Source organism: Uloborus diversus, unplaced genomic scaffold, assembly GCF_026930045.1.
Source record: "Uloborus diversus isolate 005 unplaced genomic scaffold, Udiv.v.3.1 scaffold_1114, whole genome shotgun sequence".
Lineage (NCBI taxonomy): Eukaryota > Metazoa > Arthropoda > Arachnida > Araneae > Uloboridae > Uloborus > Uloborus diversus.
Window position 1 is genome coordinate 45,074 of NW_026557782.1, and position 16,558 is coordinate 61,631.

Consider the following 16,558-nt stretch of genomic DNA (forward strand, 5'->3'; position numbering starts at 1 on the left):
ATTATTGCTGGCCTCAGATTTTTTTTTTTAAAGAAAACTATTAGCTTTTAATAAAAGTAGATTTTAGATTCTTCATTTGTTTCAAAATAAAATATTTATTTTCAGAAGTTAAAAAATATAAACATGTAAATAAAATCAGCTTAACGATTTGCTATTCACCAGTACTTATTGCTGGAAGTTTGAAGATTCTTTTATTTTGGAAAGTTGTTTTGCAATTGAAACTTTTCTTCACTATATTTAGTGACTGAAAGATTGTATTTCATACCAGATTTTTCAAAAAAAATATAAAACTACAGTTAGTTCTCTGTTTATTGAGGCTCTGTTTAAGGACTTTCTCTATTTGAAGATAATTTTTCATGGTTCTGTTTCGCTTTCAGAAAGATCCCTATATATCACTGAGAGGCTTTGTAAGTGTTGTTCCTATGAATGACATTGGCTTAAAACTTTTTTAAAGTCATTTAGTCTTCATAACATCATCAAGCAAAAGTGCAGTTCTGAATTTGAGTTTTGTATCCTCGCTTTCGTCATCTGATGACTCTACAAAATCTTATAGTTCTGGAACTGCTATAGGTCATAAAATCTGCATCAGAACCTGTGAATTCTTCAGGTGGGAATACAATCAAAAATTATTAGTGCTCAGAATATTTACCTTTTGATCAAAATCCCTATTCATATCAATCTATATATATATATATATATATATATATATATATATATATATATATATATATATATATATATATAGGTGAGTGTGATAATGCATATCATATTTTTTTACCCATTCATTTTTTTCCCATTTTTCTGTCATTTTAATCATTTGTCCCCCCCCCATTTTGTTGTTGTTTTTTATTTTCTTGTGCATTCCACGTTTTCCCCTCGTTCCCCTTTAAATTTTGCGCACTTTACGATATCAAATATGTAATTTATTCATTTTTCCCATCGTCTAGCTTTTTGACAATTTTTCAGTCGTTGATCCGATTTTTTTCATCTACTTGTCGGCCATTAAAATGGTGTAGCATCTCCTTCCCTTCGTTGTTTGGGCGCCTAACGCACTCATTGGTGTGAGCATTATGTGTAGTGAAATTTAGACTTACTACACCGCTAGTAGAAGTGAACTTGCAAATAAAAATGTCCACAGCCTGAAGTTGGAAAGAAAAACACGTGAAGCATTTTTCCTCATGGAAAATCTGTATTTATTATCCACAAAGGATTACTAAAGTTGACGAACAACATCTTCATTGATATTTAAAAACATTTAGAAGAATAGACAAAGATTAGCCGCTAAAATACAACGAAACATTCAGTTTTACGAACATGCTGATTCCAAGGAATATATGGCATTAACGTAACATACAAAAATAGGCCTAAAGGCGTTTTATGACTTTGAAATTGACATCACGTTGTATTACGCCCTGCCAGGAGTAAAAAGCACTGGCAGACATCACGAAATCACGTACAACACATTTTGCGGCTATGTGAGGTGAGAGAGAGAGAGAGAGAGCGAAAGAGATCGCTCGAAGTATTTAAAGGTCTTCACATGGCTTTCAAATTAAGAATATGCAAAATACAAGATGTGTTGCCAATGCAAGAAAGTTAAAGATATGTTGCCAATCAAAAAGTAACTCAATCTACAAAAAAATTCTCGCGGTTATAAGATACAATGAACTGGTGACTCGGTTCACCCAAAAGTTCATTCACTTGACTGAGTCATTGCAACCGATCGCACACATGACGTCAGAACGTGATGCAATGTTTACATCGAAAAGGGATTGATTCTGCATGATGCAAAAACGTATTTTTAATGATTTTTTTTTTTTTTCAAATCAAGTGATTCTTTCACTTTTTGTGAAAGTTTAAATTAAAAATCTAACAAGCGGCCCCATTTTTGCAACATGCACAACAATCAGAAAAATTCACAATAAATTCAAATTGACAAAGTCACCATTGAATTTCACAAAAATTTTACACACCCAAAAAGTTCAAATTTAGTTTATATATTTTTCACCCCCAAAAATAATGTCACAAAAATGTCCAAGTTGAGATTTGGTATAAGGTTTTGTCAAAGCATCAGCTAAATTTAATTTAGAACTCACATACATTAATTTAAACAATTTTTCATTTACTAAATTTCTCAAAAAATGATACTTGATATCAATATGTTTACTTCTTTGATTTTGTATAGGACTTTTGGAAAAATCTATTGCAGCAATGTTGTCACAAAATATTTCACAATTTTTCAAAATTAAATTCAAATTTTCATTTTTTAAAATTCTCATGATCCAGACAAATTCTTTAGCAGCCTCTGTCAAAGTGACATATTCGGCTTCCATAGTGGAAAGAGCAATACATTTATGCTTAAAGGTTTTCCACATGATAGGTGCATTATCTAGCAAAATGATGTAACCTCCCATTGAAACCCTATCATCTCTACTAGCTGCCCAATCTGAATCAGAATAACATTTAATATTTAAATTTGAAATATTTGATAACTTCAATTTAAGATTTTTCGTATACAAAACATAACCAAGAAGACGAAGTAAACCATGCCAATGTTTTTCACCATAATTAGATTGAAATTGGGAAAATATATTCAGAGCATATGTTATGTCGGGACGAGTTCTACTAGCCAAAAAGGATAAACAGCCAATTAAATTTCGATATGGTAAAGAATTACATTTATCTATTTCTAACTTACTAGTAGGCGAATCAATTTTTGAATAAACCACCCCAACCGAAATAGGAACATTACTAATTGGAATATTATAACTAGAATACAACTCGACAATTTTATTGATATATGTTGTCTGATGAATATACCAATTACCATCAATGTTTTGAAATTCAACACCCAGAAGTTTTCTTATTTCACCCAAAATTTTTAATTCAAAATGATTTCTTAAAAAATTTACAATTTCATTCAAATCAGATTTTAGTTTGCCAAAAAGTATGATATCATCAACATAAAAAAGAAGAATAACCTTATTTTTATATATGTAACAACAATTACACCAATCTAAACTAGTAAAGTTCATTTTCAAAAGTGTTTCATGGAGTTGATAGTACCACATTCTACCACTTTGGTGTAAACCGTACAAAGCTTTCTTTAACAAACAAACTTTACCAGGCTCTAGTACATATCCACTAGGTTGTTTCATATATACATTAGTATCCAAATTAGCATACAAATAAGCGTTATTTATGTCTACATGCAGATGACACCATTTAAAAAGACATACAAAAATACAGAAAAACAATCTGATTATAGAAAAATCAATGACTGGGCTAAAAACTTCTTGGAATGATTCTCCAGCTTCCTGAAGATAACCTTGGGCACATAACCGAGCACGGTATTTCACAATATTCCCTTGCTGATCTTCTTTTACCGTATATACCCACCGATTTCCCAAAATTTTACTATGTTCAGGTGGATCCACTAACTCCCATACACCGCGATTATATATGGTTTGTATTTCCTGATCCATTGCGTTAATCCAATGTTTAGATTCCCTAGAATTAATGGCTTCTTTAAAATTTAATGGAAGTTTAATTTCAGCAAGATTTCCCTCTAAAATTTCTATTACCTTTCCCTCTTTTAAATTTTTGCCCGAAAAGTCAAAATATGATTCATCAAATTCAATTTTGTTATCATTACAATATTTAATAACTTCATTTAAAGAACGCAAGCGAATATTTGAACCTTCAATCCTATAGTAAATATCAGTTCTATCACCTGATGGTCTAGGAACAGCTTGACGCAACCAATTAATTTCGGAGCAAGGTTTTAATTCTTCACTAGGACTATCACCGGAAAGCTCATCCAATCCCTGATTTGAAGTTACAGGATATTCATAATCAAAATTGTCAGGTAAGTATTTCATAACCCTTGGACTACTTGATCCAGAACCTAGTACAACATCTGCCCCTTTAGTTCCCTCATCAAAACTGACATTACATGTTTCTATGATTCTTTGTTCGTCTTCCAGCCAGACACGATAACCTCTAGTATTTTGAGCGTAACCTAACAAAATTCCTGGTTTAGATTTATCGTCCAATTTCTTTCTTTTCTGACTTGGAACATTTACAAAAGTTAAACAGCCAAAAGTTCTGAGATGTTTCACGTTAGGCTTTTTATTGAAAAACAGTTCAAACGGGGTATGATTGCTCCCATGACAAGACCTATTCCAAACATAAGAAAAACAAAATGCAGCTTCCCCCCAGAATTTCGAAGGTAAGTTACTGTCTTTTAAAAGTGCTCTAACTCCCCCCATTAATGTCTGGTTAAACCGTTCAATTATGCCATTCATCATCGGTGTGTAGGGATTAGTTTTCTCATGCCTAATGCCACGGTTATTCAAGAAAATTTTAAAATTTTGATTGCAAAATTCTTTCCCCCCATCTGTACGAATTGATTTAATTTTCCTCCCTAAAAGCCTTTCATTACGATTTAAAAATCTTACAAAAATATTGAAAACATCCGACTTCAATTTCATAGGATATACAGCAACGCGTTTTGAAAAATCGTCCATAATGGATAAATAATATTTCTCTCCCCTCAAAGTTAAATTTGGGACTTCACCTACATCCATGTGTATAAGCTCTAAAGGTTTAGAAGATCTCACGGCCCCAATCGATTTAAAAGAAATACTCCTAGCTTTAGTATATTTACAAATTTCACAATAGTTAACATTTTTATTCAATTCAGGAAGACCTCTAACACTATTGTTTTTGCTAGTTCTAGAAATATATTCATAATTAATGTGACAATATCTCTTGTGCCATAAATCTTCAGGTGAAATTTTACCAATTTTTTCAGAAATGTTACAAACATGCTCAGAATTATCACAATGTTCACTATTTTTCAAATACAAATATCTATTAGGCTTAAAGAAATATAAATTTATGTCATTTCTACGCTTTGCATAAAATAATTGATTCCAATTTTTGTCATAAACTTTAAGAATGGTATTATGACCAACAAATTTGTTACCTTCCTGTTCCAATTTAGATAATGACAATAAATTACGACGGATTTCAGGATTGTACAGAACATCTTTCAAGATGATTTTCCTATGTCTACCATTAATTTTGACCAACAATTGAATTGTACCAATCCCTAAAATATTGCTTTGTTTACCGTCAACAGCCATAGACATTTTTAAGTTATTAACTGGCCTAAAATCAGAGAAAAGATTTTTATTTTTAGTGACATGTGACGTAGCTCCAGAATCGGCAATCCACGTTATGTCTGAATCAGATGAAGTAATATTCAAAGCTTCTGACTCATTAATTTCACTCACATTATGTTGAGAATTAGAAGACCCTTGAGATAAATTTTTAGAATTTGACTTTGCCTTAAATTTAAAACAATCAACCTTTTTATGCCCAAAAAGCCCACAAAAATTACATTTCCCTTTAAATCTATTTTTACTAAAATTTGACACAGGTTTACAACTACTTTTACAAGGATGGATCTTACCGGCAGGTAGCGAATTCGGAACGGTCACATATACAGCAGGTGTCTGTAGTGGAACGTTCATTTCAGAAATTCTATTTGCTTCGAGCAACAGTTCTTGTTCTATTTTCAATGGGGTAAAGTCCACGTCAGACCATCTGTAGATTTGCTGTACAATGGATGCAAACTCAGGGGGTAAACTCCGGATATACTGGAAACCTATGTAAAGGTCGGACATCGCATGGCCAACTTCTTTTAATTGTGACGCGGCTGCTTTCACTCGGCAGATGAAAAGACCAACAGTTTCGCCATCTTGAAACTTGACTTGAAAAAATTTATCCAACAGGGATATTAATCTGGCACGGGTGTCAGGTTCAAAATACTTGCACAAGATTTCCCAAGCTATCTTTCCTTCAGTAGTGCATTCAATGAGAGGCTTGAATTCTTCTGACAGGAACTGATAAATGGTAGTATAAGCTCGAGTTCTTCTAAGATTCATTTCCGCTTTATCTCGGAAAGTCAATTTTTCTTCTTCAAGTTTCTTTTCTTTTTCGTCAGCTTCGATGAATTCCCAGCTGCCCGAATGACGCAGGACAACTTGTATGTTTCTCTTCCAAGTATTCCAATTATTGGCATTTAGTAAAGGTATTGTAGGGACTTCCATACTTTCAAAATTTCACGATGTTTTAAAAATTCTTCAGAGCATAAAAATTCAAATTTTCCAAGTTCTTCAGGTTATGGCCAGGAATTGCAAAGTCCAGGTGACCTGGGCCCATAACCACTTGTGAGCATTATGTGTAGTGAAATTTAGACTTACTACACCGCTAGTAGAAGTGAACTTGCAAATAAAAATGTCCACAGCCTGAAGTTGGAAAGAAAAACACGTGAAGCATTCTTCCTCATGGAAAATCTGTATTTATTATCCACAAAGGATTACTAAAGTTGACGAACAACATCTTCATTGATATTTAAAAACATTTAGAAGAATAGACAAAGATTAGCCGCTAAAATACAACGAAACATTCAGTTTTACGAACATGCTGATTCCAAGGAATATATGGCATTAACGTAACATACAAAAATAGGCCTAAAGGCGTTTTATGACTTTAAAATTGACATCACGTTGTATTACGCCCTGCCAGGAGTAAAAAGCACTGGCAGACATCACGAAATCACGTACAACACATTTTGCGGCTATGTGAGGTGAGAGAGAGAGAGAGAGAGCGAAAAAGATCGCTCGAAGTATTTAAAGGTCTTCACATGGCTTTCAAATTAAGAATATGCAAAATACAAGATGTGTTGCCAATGCAAGAAAGTTAAAGATATGTTGCCAATCAAAAAGTAACTCAATCTACAAAAAAATTCTCGCGGTTATAAGATACAATGAACTGGTGACTCGGTTCACCCAAAAGTTCATTCATTTGACTGAGTCATTGCAACCGATCGCACACATGACGTCACAACGTGATGCAATGTTTACATCGAAAAGGGATTGATTCTGCATGATGCAAAAACGTATTTTTAATGATTTTTTTTTTTTTTTTCAAATTAAGTGATTCTTTCACTTTTTGTGAAAGTTTAAATTAAAAATCTAACAATTGGTACCCGCGCATCGCCACATACCCGGATCTGATCGCTCATTTGGCGATTCATTTTTTCCACACCATTTGACTCTGCTTGCTGTTGCATTGTTAAAGGATACTCACGTATTGTGAGTGTAACTGTGCCAAAAGTTGCAAGAAAGAATCAATTATGTAAGACAACAAAGGCCTTTATTGAGGCAAAAATGTTATGTAAATAAAACATTAAAAACATTTGTTAGAATAAATAATGAACTGGGCCATTGGGTATTTAAACTATTGCACTAACTAAAATAGCAGGAAAAATATTTAAATATTGCACTATATCATACCCTACGTCTGCTGCCTAGTACTAATCTTGTTTACAACCATGAGTAAAAACTTTCAAGTAGTGAGCAAAAATGACTAAATGAAATTCAAATCTTATATTACCAACGTGGAGAAATTCAACTTAGCATCTTACAACTGGAGGTAGGCTGAACATTCTGCTATCCTTCCTTGCTCTACTCATGTTGATACAACTTCCGAACTGGTTGTAAACATGCCTTCACATGGCTCTAATGGCTAACAGATCACATACTTGGACAGAGATCAATTGCCCGATTGCACAGAACGTAACAGCGATTCCCCCTTAAGAACAGAAGTTCAAAACGACGTGCTCATCGCTGATTGGTCCACGTGTACCAAGTATGATCGATGTAACAGCTTGTGGAACCTTCTACAACTTTCCCGCTCATGAGAGATCGTGACGAGGGCGCCACCAAGTGGCGAAAAGATGGAAGTACGTATTCAAACTTTAACTTGATAGAGGATGTTTACAGGATGCCTACTGATATAACATGCGGCCGAATGCTGTAAGTAAACACTTAATTCTTATACAAATCTTTAAGTAGTAAGGAACGAGATAAAAATAATATAGGGTGAATATACTATTAAAAGATAACACTTGCTGCTTCCAGTTTGATCAGTCGTGCTTTTTGTGGCTCCGTTTCTCTCCAATGATGGCGAAAATAAAGGATATGTGCGCAGCATCCGTTGATGGCCGTGGCTCTCCGCCATATGGTTAAGACCTCAAGATGAGGTGAAATTTTCTTATTTTTTATTTGTATTTCTAAATCATTTAATCAAGATCGTTAAACTTCGTCGCAGCCGATGATGAATGCATAGGAAGTGTATCGCCTGTGTGTATGATGGCTTCCGATGGCGGCACGCAAAATGTGCCGGAATTGAGCCTTCAATTATGACCATATTTTGATGATCAACATAGCTACGAGCGATGATCCGGAGCCGCATTGACCCAAATCAAATTTTAAGTATGTGATGATCTCAACACTGTCACCATGGAGATTACCAACTTGTGCGCCATTTTTTCAACATGGCATGGCCTGCAACTGACATCGTTGATTAGGCTTCATCCCTGAATACACCCCAACATCTTCTGAGTGAACTGTCCGTCCTCCGTCCATTTTAACTTGAATGTTCTACAACCCATCCGAATGAACTCCCCATTTTCCGATCTTTAACGAACTTTGCAAGCTCCAGCTCCACTTTTTTTTTGAACTCTTTAAGTATATCTCCCGCGTATTGGTGTTTTTTTTATTAAGTGAATAATGTTTTTTTCTGGTGATCACCATACAATAGTTCTGTCATCTTGTCTGCTTTGAAGTTTAGCATGAAATAAAGAACATACGGTAATCAATGTGTCCTTCCTATTGTCTACATACACTCAACATGGGGTGAGTCTTTTAAATTTTGTTCTTTGGCATTCAAGGCAGTCGTTGATCTGAAGTTATGTGCGGCTGGGATGCTTCCACTTCCACGGCCTAGAATTGTTATCTTTTTGGGTTTTTGAATATTATTCAAAATTAAACGCGAGCATCACGACAGTGAGGATGTTTCTTTCATTATACCCAATGACCAAGAGCACCTATAGTCCTGAAATTCGGCAAAAAATTCAAACATACCCTCGGGGTCTGCACTTTGGAGCCGGAATTTTTAATTTTGAATTAGTTTTTTTAGTTAAATTTTCATATATTTGCCTAGTTGGGTGGCCCACCCCCTTACATTATATGTGGTTGAGAAGGTTTTTTTTTTTCCTTGAACAAGAAGATATTTGTTCCATTTCTCTCATTTAACTAGAACAGGAGATATAAGCTATTCTAATTGAGTCGATTTTTAAGGCTCGACTCATCCAAAACTACATAACATTATGGCAGAATGATCAGTTTCTAAAATTTCATTCTGTGATATGTTCGGCATTCCCGCACTGGTCCGGAACTGGTCACATGACACACTGGTCCATTCAAGATTTTTGATTTGCTTATTGCGCATTTTAACCAAATAAAATATTTCACTTCTTTTTTTCTTTCTGATGATGATATTTGAACTCTCACAAGATTTCTTTTTTTTTCCCTCAAACCACAGCTTTTTGCATATTTTTGTCCTTTTTTGAAGCACATTTTGAGGAAAGTTGTCGTTGTTGTTTATGGATGTTTTACTGTTATTATTTTAGATAAAGTTAATTGTGCCTATGCCAGTTGATTTTCTTTTTTATTTTGCTGTATGTATTTGCAATGCAGATATTTTAATGTTGTGGCGAATGGTCTACAATTCCAAAGAAATTTTTATAGGTTTTTTTGAAAAGGTGTGTACGCATTTTAGTCAAAGAAAAATGATCATATTATATCGGATGGAGGAGAGGAGGATATATTTTTATTTATTCAAGGTACTTCCTTTCATGAAACAATGAGTGATACAGATTTGTGTTAATATTTACAGGCAGAGGATATAAAATATAAAACTTTTAACACATTAATCTTTTCCCCCATTTATTTTGTCATGGGCTGAATGGAAAAAGTTATGAGAAAATTGTTAAATATTGTTGCTGGTTTTAAAAGAAGTATGTATCATTTGCATACAAAAATAAGCAAAATAGGGTTGCCATTATTTGGGTAAAAACCTTAAAAGTGGGAATGCAGTGAATAGAGAAATGAACCACTAACAGGGTTGAAGAAAGTTAGTAGCAATAAAAAACTAAATGTAGAAGAAGTCTAAAACAAGGTTCTATTGTATGTGAGTTTTAAAATTTTGGAATATGTTGGTTATTTTTAAAGCATTTAACTTGTTTTGAAAAGGAATTTATAACTCATTTATGCTTCTGATATTTTTACAATTGTTTTGAAAATTTAGGAAGAAACTTATACTTAATGTTTATAATGTGATCAAAAAGATTTTTTTTAAACTGTATATTAATTCGTTAAATACACTGCCAGCTTAGTCATTTCCAGCCGAGGACTGCAGTTTCGTGCTTATTAGCCCTCATCAGCCTGGCATAGGAAAGTGACTGAGCTGGAGATGGAAAACCTCTTAAGGAAGCCAAGAGCGCGAAACAAACTGGTAGCTAATATAGAATTAGCAGACCAGACGAGTGACCGAAGCAATGGTTCGGTTCAACTCAAAAATTGAACGCGAGGCAAGGTATATTCAGTAAATTACTGCCCATTAGCCAGGGCCAAAGCAGAAATATGTGAAATACACCGCCAGCTCAGTCAATTCCAGCCAAATTTCATGTATTTCTGCTTTGGCCCTGGCTAATGGGCGGTAATTTATTGAATATACCTTGCCTCGCGTTCAATCTTCGAGTCGAACCGAACCATTGCTTCGGTCACTCGTCTGGTCTGCTAATTCTATATTAGATACCAGTTTTTTTCGCGCTCTTGGCTTCCTTAAGAGGTTTTCCATCTCCAGCTCAGTCACTTTCTTATGCCAGGCTGATGAGTGCTAATAAGCACGAAACTGCAGTCCTCGACTGGAAATGACTGAGCTGGCGGTGTATTTCACGTATTTCTGCTTTGGCCCTGGCTAATTGGGCGGTAATTTATTGAATGTATATTAATTGTTTAAGTGTTATATGTCTGTATTTTTCAATAATAATAATTATTATTTGATTATCTTATTTTTCTTTTGTTCGCAAATGTCTTATAATAAAATTTTTCTACTTAAGGAGAAAGAAGACCCTGCAGCTGCTGAAAATCTCACTAAATTGACGACAAACATGTCAAACTATGGCATAAAGTCGCTACATTTAGAGGCATGTGTAAATTTGGTAAAAGAAAGAGGGGTAGGCAAGATTGAAGTTTTAGTACCAAAGTGTAAGTTCTGTTTTGTTGTTGAACAATTATGCCTATTTAAATTGCAATTCAAATAAATCCTATTGTTGATTATAAAAATTTTAAGAGCTTCCAAATGTTTCACATGGTCTTCAGAAAATTTTACTTGAGTCCACTATCACCACTGCCATATAGGCAATTCTGCATTAATTATTAATTACATATCTGTACTTAGGAAGTAAAGGGCATTATGTCTTTTTTTTTTTTTTTTTCAAAATCTAGGTTTAAGCATTATCTAACTCAAATTTTTATACTCTATTCAGAGGTGTAAAGCACTAAGATTTTGATTCACAAAATGAAAACTTAAAATTCATCTCCTGGCTAATTTTACTTTTGTGGTAATGCTCTTTACCTTCCAGGTACAGTTTCAATTTGACATTTGCTAGTCATGGTTATATGTTACGTTAAAAAGTGCTGTAGTTGGAAAAAAAATGTGTGGGGGGAACATACCTAGATCTAAAAGGAACCTGGGGTCTTACAAATACAAATGTGACGACCAGCAACAGGCTCTGGCACATCTAGGCTCGTCCTAGTTCGTTTATTAGTCCTCAATAAAGATCAATGGCCCTCTTAAAGGGATACCCTTACTCATTATAGCATCTTCAGAGAAACTGTTCCAAATACTCATAATCCTACTAAAATAATTTTTCCCAATTTCCAGATTAGCCCGAGAATTGAATAGCTCTACCACAGCAGCAAAGTTTCGGGTTTAACCAAATTTTCCGAAAATAATACTTTATTTAATAAACAAATCACGTACCACTAATAATCGCCTGCAGTGAACAATCATGAAATGCTATAACTCGCCAGAAAAGACAAGCACCAAAACACACGCTCCGATCCAAAATGTCTAATCTTAAGCTGATGCGTGGGCTCGTATATATTGGGGTCCTTACCACTGCAGCATAGAAATCTAGCAAATAGAGAGGTTCGGGGGAGGAGTTGAGACGTCAGATTGAAGCAGAGTGCTACCAATATTTCTCCAGGGTTTGTACAACCTTGAAAAGTGCTTGAAATAAAAATTTCATCTTCAAGTTCTTGGGGGGGGGGGGGGGGGGGAACCTTGACAGTTTTGAAACGTTGAAAAAAAATGTGGAAGTTTTTTTGTTCTTGAAATCGGTAGCATATAATGAAATTGTGCCCTTTTTTTTCAAGAATATTGCATCAGTGCGATTTTCTGAACTTGTGTGCAGCGTCACGAAAAATTGCTTTCTGTGTTTGAGAGTTCAATCTTTTTTCATCTTGTAAATATTTTGATATTTTTGGCAATCTGAAGTTATTTTAGCATACGCCACCATAGATTAGCTAATTTTTTGTTTAATTTCAATAGATAACAAACTACTTTTTTTTTGGAACCATGGCAACATTGCTCTTGCTCAGACTTTGCGGAAAGATGCTTGTCCTCTTTGAGATTTCAATCTTTTTGCATCTTGTAAATATTTGGAGATTTTTGGCAATCGGAAGTTATTTTGACATACGCTACAACAGATTAGCGTACTTTATGTTTAAGTGCCTGGACGACCGAGCCTTGCTCGGCTTTAAAAGAATTATTTTTTGTCAACTTGTGTTTTCCTAAGGTTCGATACTTTTTCAAATATACTTGAAAAGTATCATGTTAATGGAATATTAAGGTTCTCAATGCTTCTGAGAAACGAGAGATATACATGTAAACACTTAATCAGCATTATAGTTATTTCAGATTTTGAACTTGGAGCCAATTTTACTATAGTAAAATTATATTTAACCCAGAACTTCCTTCCATACTATGTTGCAATTCATTTAGAATAAGTAATTTTAGTGTAGTTGGTCACTTTATGCTAGAAAATGCTACATACAGCATGCTATCTATAAAAACTGATGATCCACAAACCACTCCAACAAATTATAACAACAAAATATAAACAGTCTCAAGACATATGTTTTTTAGAAATAAAATTTAGATGCATGATTTAAAAAAAGAACATATAAAACTATTTGAAATGTAAAAAAGAAAATAAGTAAATAAAATAAGACTGTCAAGCAAAAGTTTTGCTTCAAAAAAAAAAAAAAAAGCCTTACATCGACTTACATAGTGCTTTTGAATTTGTTTTTAGCCAACTGTGATTGAAATTAGCTAAAGTGGCTATTATCAGCCAAGCCTGGCAACCTTAAGCAAGTTTAAAATTTTAAAGCGAGAAGACACAAATTTTCATTGTTATGGTTGCAAATCATCTGCTTAATGTGTCAATTCACAATTTCTTACAAGGCTTAACTCAATTGAACTTTATATTTAAAAACTTTTTTTGTAAAAAATCGCGTTTTTACAGAAAAACACAGATGTAAATGAACTTATAGAATGCTAAACTACAATTTAATCCAAAATTTCACCCAAATCGTTAGAGCTGTTTCCGAGATAAGAAATATGAATGTATATACATACCCACAGGAATTGCTTGTTTAAAGATATAAGATTTCAATAGATAAAAAACTTTTTTTCGGAACCATGGCAACTTTGCACTTTGCTCGGACTGTGCGGAAAATTGCTTGTCGTCTTTGAGATTTCAATCTTTTTGCAGCTTGTAAACATTTGGATGTTTTTGGCAATCCGAAGTTATTTTGACATACGCCACAACAGATTAGCTTATTTTATGTTTAATTTCAATAAATAACAAACAACGTTTTTTCAGAACCATGGTAACATTGAACTTACTCGGACTTAGCTGAAAAGTGCTTGTCGTATTTGAGATTTCAATCTTTTTGCATCTTGTAAATATTTTGATAGTTTTGTTACTTACATACATTTTTGTTTTATTTTAGGAATGGACAAATTTCCAAGCCTTCCAAATAGTCTCAAGTGCTGACCGTTTGAAAAATGGACTTATAACTATTTTTATGCCGAAGACATGGCTCAAGATGTTATCAGGTACGGATCCAGAAGGGTGGTCATGACCCCCTCCTAAAGCTATATTTTGGGGTAATTATGTTTCAAAAAATCACAACAGACCCCTTATTCTAAGCACAAAACTGCACTTTGATCCCTCCTTTTTTGACCCCTTTCGGAACCAGAAGCTGGATCCCCCTGATTGTTCTTGTATATTTATGTTTCTGAAGTATTGTATATTGTACCAAAGCATTGGTTTTGAAAATTCATCTATAATAAAATTGTTTTCAAAAATTGAAAAAAGAGTGTAATTTCCTACTGAATGAAGTCAAATATTTGCTTTTTTTATGCACATAAAACTGACTGACAGGGTTGCCACGCACCGGGAAAACCTGGAATTGTCAGGGAAAATGAAAATGGCCGAAAATCAGGGAAATGTCAGGGAAAATGAAAAATTGCATATTTCCAAGCGTTCTTAGCGCGGCCCGCTGGTCTATGACGTCAAAAAAAAAAAAAAAAAACTTTCATCCTTGTTTTTTTTTCGCCGCTATTCCCTTCCTATTCATCGTTTTGTCATTCCCCTCTTTCTTCTTCCCCCTGCAGTTCTTTTTATCAACTCTCTGCCATTGGCGCGTGCGCCATAGCAGTCGGTGGCGGACATGGCGCAGAAGGTACTTCTTTTCTTCCTCGTTTGAGCGGGCTCTGTTTAAACGCTGTTTGTTTATGTCAGCAGTTCTGAAGTTGTTAGGATACACAGCACGTTGTTTTGTCTGTGAGTGCAATGAGCTGCAATAATTTTTTCATATTTTATATTATTTATTTAAAGTGATTAATGAAATCGTAGTATTCTAAACAATTTTGTTCTGTAAATTTAGATCATTAGACAATTTTAAACTTAGAAAGTTTTTTTTTTACGGAAGTATCGCTAATCTTTAAGTATTTTGGTAGTGATCTTTCAAGACTTCGAATGCGCTTCTTTCTTTCAAAATAAAAATAATCCGATTAAAAAAAAATCTGCACATCAGAGAAGGTTTCTGTTCATTACTCAAAATTTAACTTTATGACAGGGTGCCCACAGAAGTGATTATGGCGCAAGTTGCGCCATCAAAAATTTGGGGGGAGGGATTTTTTAATTTATTTTACTTTATTTTTATTCAAATTATTTACTCATATTATTTTACTTTATTATTTTCGTCTGTGTGTGTGTGTATGTGTGTGTATTTTAGTGGGGAGCGATCACACTTTTCTTTCAAAACAATAATAATTAAAAATAAATAAATAGGTAAAAAAAATAAATAAAAAAAGAGGGTTAAAAATAAAGCGCTAAGGCGTTCAGAAATATTCGGGGGGGGGGGGGGCATCCCTGTTTTATGAGCAACAAACAGGGGAAATATGTGAAGCTAAAAGATGCATGATTTTTTTACAAGCCAAAGTCTAAAACGCTTTGAATTCAATGGATTGGAGGAGTGGAAGGCAAATAATTGAAAAAGTTTAGGTTTCATAAGTTTTTAGTTCAGATTATTTTAGCAATTAACTTTATTTTTGTGATACAGATGTCACAATTGTTAATTTTGCAGTTCTTTCACTTGATGTAAGGCAGTGGCTCCTCGCTATTGAAAATTAGATATGCTACATTTACATTAATTGTTTATTGCAGTGATTTGCTTCACTTGTGTTAGTACATTAGGGTAGTTCAAAAATACACTTAAAAAAAAAGGTTTCTCCTAGAAAAACAGGACACTACTCAATGTTTTTAGACATGTGGATAGTAAAATACTGGAAGAATTTTAACTTCCTATTCCAACTGAAAGAGGGTGCTCGACCCCCTCCCTCAAACTTCATAAGTATGAGGAGGGGGTTAAAAAAAATACATTGAACTGAAAAAACAATGTTACATACTATAATCTACACGAGTTATATGCATATTCATTGCAATAAAATAATTACTCACATAAAAAAAAACAGCTGGGGAAATTAAATGTTTCTAAATTTGTGACTTTTCTATGCTGGAGCTAATGTTAAATTAAGGGGGTCATTGCGAAACCTCTTAAATTTGAGTAAGAAGCTGAAACTTTTACAGCACAATACTATTAGTAAGTTTAAAAAAGATAACGGGTGTCTTGGACTCGAGCTGAGAGAAAAAAAAAAGAAAAAAAATTGAACCACCCTTAGTTCATATTTTTGATTATTTCAGCTTGAGTAAATTAAATTTGGTAACCATTGTTTGTAAAGTTGGAAAATGAGGTAAGTTTTATCAAAATTTGAGATGTATATATTAATGTTGCAAAATGAAGGTGGAGATCGATAACCTGGAATTTTTCTCAAAACCACCTGGAAAACCTGGAAATGTCAGGGAATTTCATTCTTGAACTTCCGTGGCAACCCTGGACTGAAGACCACACACTTAAAATCATAACTCTTTCTGCCTTTCATGTAGAATAATTCATTAAAAATATAAACAAAAGTAAGCCACAGTCATCTTGCATAAAAACAAGGG

General features: G+C 33.9%; 1 protein-coding gene across 1 annotated transcript in view; it reads left to right on the forward strand.

Annotated features, from left to right (window-relative positions):
• LOC129232247 (uncharacterized) overlaps positions 1–14,317 on the forward strand; it is a 55,597-nt gene extending 41,280 nt beyond the window's left edge. Inside the window, exons 7-8 of the mRNA XM_054866455.1 lie at positions 11,036–11,183; positions 13,998–14,317. Of these exons, the coding sequence (XP_054722430.1) occupies positions 11,036–11,183; positions 13,998–13,999 (150 nt within the window). The 3' untranslated portion in view covers positions 14,000–14,317. The remainder of the gene's footprint in view (positions 1–11,035; positions 11,184–13,997) is intronic.
• Positions 14,318–16,558: the final 2,241 nt, after the last annotated feature.